Source organism: Rhinoraja longicauda, unplaced genomic scaffold (genome assembly GCF_053455715.1).
Source record: "Rhinoraja longicauda isolate Sanriku21f unplaced genomic scaffold, sRhiLon1.1 Scf003027, whole genome shotgun sequence".
NCBI lineage: Eukaryota > Metazoa > Chordata > Chondrichthyes > Rajiformes > Arhynchobatidae > Rhinoraja > Rhinoraja longicauda.
Genome location: NW_027604239.1, coordinates 475 through 5066, shown reverse-complemented (window position 1 = coordinate 5066; position 4592 = coordinate 475). Strand labels below are relative to the sequence as shown.

Below are 4592 nucleotides of genomic sequence, written 5' to 3'. Positions count from 1 at the left end.
CCTGGAACACTCAGGGTGGGGGTTGCTGTTGTAGCGGGAGCCAAGGGTACTGAGTCAGATGGTGTTTTGTTTCTCTCTTTGAATACACAGATCTGACGCCTACATTGTCTGAGCTCCTGACACAGTGGAACGAGTACCAATTGTTCCAACTAACAAAATTCTATCGGGAGAGACTAAAACAGGCGATTGAAGAAGGGGTTGAAAGTCTCAGCTCCATGATGAGACCGGAGGGACATTTCACTAAACAAGAACACGTGGTAAGTGGAAGGATCACGGTGACTTCTGTTTCCCGTCACAGAACTGACGGCATTGGGGAAGAGTGACCAATGCCAGTCTCACTCACCTCGCACTCCCTGGGCTGAACAATGTAATGGACAATGCAATAATCTCTGATCGGTTTGTGTCCTGTAAATCTGGTATTAGGAATAAAACCTGTGACATGGGAACTTCTGAGAATTGTCCATTCTGATCCAGCTGTTCTTCCCACACATGCATCTTAGCACAACGGTCAGGGAGCAGTAAACTTGTAAACGAGAATCAAAAACTATAACACGTTTTATGTGGCATCAGTTTCATTGGTCGCATTTAGTTCAGTTCGTTAAACCACAGAGGGCATTAGGCAAAAGCACAAGAACTGCAGATCCTGGTTTACAAAAAAAGAACATACTGTGCTGCACTAAATAACTCTGTTTTTGGAGATGCTGCCTGACCTGCTGAATTACTCTAAGACATTAAACTGTTCGCTTGTCATTCAATCTACAATCTCAACAAACAATATTCAGCAGGCCAGTTATGCGCGCATCTGTGGAAAGAGGAGCCGAGTTAATATGCAGTAAAAGGAGGGGATGAGCTGCAGGAAATGTGCAAGAGAGGGATGTCTTTGATCGGGTGTAACTGGGGTAGGTATAGAAATAAAAAAGTTATCTGGTCAATGAGTGAATGCGGGCTCAGAATGTAGGAAAATAACTGCAGATGCTGCACAAATCGAAGGTATCACAAAATGCTGGAGTAACTCAGCAGGTCAGGCAGCATCTAGGAGCGAGGGAATGGGTGATGTTTCAGGTCTAGACCCTTTTTCAGACGGGTGTCAGGGGGCGGGACAAAGAAAGTATATAGGTGGAGACAGGAAGACAGTGGGAGAACTGGGATGGGGAGGGGTAAAAGAGAGAGACAGAGAAACTATCTAAAGTTGGAGAAGTCAATGTTCATATCGTTGGGCTGCAAGCTGCCCAAGCGAAATATGAAGTGCTGTTCCTCCAATTTCCGCTGGGCCTCACTATGGCACTGGAGGAGGCCCATGACAGAAAGGTCAGACTGGGAGTGGGAGAGGGAGTTGAAGTGCTCAGCCACCGGGAGATCAGGTTGGTTAAGGCGGACTGAGCGAAGGTGTTGAGCGAAACGATCGCCGAGCCTGCATTTGGTCTCGCCGATGTAGGGAAATTATAGACAATAGACAATATACGATAGGTGCAGGAGTAGGCCATTCAGCCCTTCGAGCCAGTACCGCCATTCAATGCGATCATGGCTGATCACTCTCAATCAGTACCCCGTTCCTGCCTTCTCCCCATACCCCCTCACTCCGCTATCCTTAAGAGCTCTATCCAGCTCTCTCTTGAAATTGACATCTAGAGCAGCGGATACAATCAATGAAGTTGGTGGAGGTGCAGGTGGACCTCTGTCTCACCTGGAAAGACTGTTTAGGTCCTTGGACGGAGTTGAGGGGGGAGGGAAATGGACAGGTGTTGCATCTCCTGCGGTTGCAGGGGAAAGTGCCCGGGGAGGGGGTGGTTTGGGTACGAAGGGACGAGTGGACCAGGGAGTTACGGAGGGAACTGTCTCTGCGGAACACAGAAAGGAGAGGAGTTGGGAAGATGTGGCCGGTAGTGGGGTCCAGTTGTAGGGGAAGGAAACGTTGCAGGATGATTTGTTGGATTTGCTGGCTGATGGGGTGGAAGGTGAGAACGAGTGGGATTCTGTCCTTGTTACGAATGGGGGGAGCGGGAGCAAGAGCGGAGCTGTGGGATATAGAGGATGTCCTAGTGAGAGCCTCATCTATAATGGTAGAGGGGAAGCCCCGTTGCCTGAAGAATTAGGACATCACTGATGCCCTAGTATGGAACACCTCATCCCCGGCGCAGATGCGGCGTAGACGGAGGAATTGGGAGTAGGGGATAGACTTTTTGCAGGAGTCAGGTTGGGAAGAGGTGTAGGCCAGATAGCTGTGGGAGTCAGTGGGTTTGTAGTGGATGTCAGTGACTAGTCTGTCTCCTGTGATGGAGATGGTGAGGTCCAGAAACGGGAGGGAGATGTCGGAGATAGTCCAAGTATAGTTAAGGGCAGGATGGAAATTGGTGGTGAAATGTATGAAGTCAGTGAGTTCTGCATGGGTACAAGAGGTGGCACCAATGCAGTCGTCGATGTAGCGGAGGTAGAGTTCGGGGATGGGGCCGGTGTACGTCTGGAACAGGGATTGTTCGACGTACCCGACAAAGAGGCAGGCGTAGCTGGGCCCATGCAGGTATGTAGGTTAATTGGCTGGGTAAATGTAAATGTAAAAATTGTCCCTAGTGGGTGTAGGATAGTGTTAATGTACGGGGATCACTGGGTGGCACGGACTTGGAGGGCCGAAAAGGCCTGTTTCCGGCTGTATATATATGATATGATATGATATGATATGCGAGTGCCCATAGCTACGCCTCTGGTTTGGAGGAAGTGGGAGGCGCCAAAGGAGAAGTTGTTAAGGATATGAACCAGCTCTGCCAGGCCGAGGAGAGTGTTACTAGATGGGGATTGGCTGGTTCTACGGTCGAGGAAGAAACGGAGGGCTTCAAGACCATCCATGTGGAGGATGGAAGTGTAGAGTGACTGGACATCCATGGTAAAGATGAGGGAGTGGGGGCCTGCAACCCGGAAGTTATCGAGGAGATGGAGAGCGTGTGAGGTGTCTTGGACGTAGGTGGGGAGGAATTTTCCCAGCGGGGATAGGATGGAGTCGAGGTAAGTGGAAAGAAGTTCGGTGCGGGCTCAGAGCGGGTAAGAATGTAGATGAAATAACATAATAGCCTCAAAATGCCGAGCAGGAAGCAATGTAGGCTGGACTGGACACATCCATTTCTAGTGGGATAGTGTCTATGTGAGGCCAAAATGAATTGGATACATTTCCCATCCATATCAACACAGCCATCGTTGACCTAAATGGCCTGTTCCCGTGCTGTATTCTGCTGTGTTCTCGGACACTGCCAGGTGTGAAGCGCGTTTCACACTGTCAGGACTCTGGGAGTGCACAGTTGGTTAGCCCAGTGTCATGGATGTATAAACAGGCAAACCAATGCCTGCCTCTATGCTCAATAATACCAGAGTATCCCATTACTGAATCGCTAATACCCCCCCCCCCCCATTAGCACTGTCTCATTCACATCTCAATATATTCATTGTTGTTCTTCACAGAATATCAGTGAGCTCGCGGTCAAGGGAAACCGGATTGACTGTTCGACCCTCTTCCTAAGTCTGGTGATGGAGAAAGGCAACCGGCCCCGGCGGGTGATGTGGGAATCCTTTGTGAAAATGCAGAATGAATTACCAAAGCTGGACAAAATACTGAAAGAAATCCAGAAGCTCGGTACGGCAAATCAACACACTGAACTGAATATCACTTTGGAACACTGGTGTTAACAATGTTATTCAAGTCTGGTTTAATGAATGCTCTTTGATTTGAACAGGTCCTGATCCACAAGAATACATGAACATCACCAGTGGTTTATCTGAATTATCCTCTCATATGGAAGGTGAGTGTTGAAATGTACAGTTCACACCAATGACTTGTTAAAATTGATGTAATACTGAAACTGTTTGTTCAGAGCTTTGCAGAATCGGAAATCAGAAGATCAAACCTTAAGCAATTGTTCGACTGAAAGTAAGCATGCAGGTACAGCGGGCAGTGAAGAAAGCTAATGGCATGTTGGCGTTCATGACAAGAGGAGTTGAGTATAGGAGCAAAGAGGTCCTTCTGCAGTTGTACAGGGCAGGTCCTTCTGCTGTTGTACTAGTGAGACCACACCAAATTTATGTCTCCAAATTTGAGGAAGGACATTCTTGCAGCAAGTGCAGCGTAGGTTTACTAGGTTAATTCCAGCAATCGCGGGATTGTCGTATTTTGAAAGACTGGAGCGACTGGGCTTGTATACACTGCAATTTGGAAGGATGAGAGTGGATCTTATTGAAACATATAGGATTATTATGGGATTGGAGATTGTTACCCAGTCAGCAGAAAGACAAGACGTGATTATAATCGAGCCATATACAGTATAGATAAATTATGAGGAAATAACGTTTAGTGCAGGGTAAAAGGAGGAAAGTCCGATCTAGGATTGCCCGCGTGTAACCAAGGAGGTAGATGGTAGTTTCCAGATCACCCGATCTCTGACATACACCGGAACTATTACACTGCATTATTTCAACTCCTCCAGGCGTTAATCGTACAAGGCTTTGCAATGCATCAGGTTGTGGGTGAAATCAGTGATATCCAGTGCACACCTGGGGGAGAATGTGTGCGCAGTGATGCCCCACACACTGCTGGCAGGGTTCCTCAGACA

General features: G+C 48.0%; 1 protein-coding gene across 1 annotated transcript; it reads left to right on the top strand.

The window, feature by feature from the left end:
- Window positions 1-90: 90 nt before the first annotated feature.
- Window positions 91-3826, top strand: LOC144591902 (uncharacterized; the record flags this gene model as incomplete). Its single annotated transcript, XM_078395907.1, has 3 exons — window positions 91-257; window positions 3448-3619; window positions 3720-3826. Coding segments are annotated over 3 exons (416 nt in total), but the record flags the coding sequence as incomplete, so codon positions are not given.
- Between the last annotated feature and the right edge of the window lie 766 nt (window positions 3827-4592).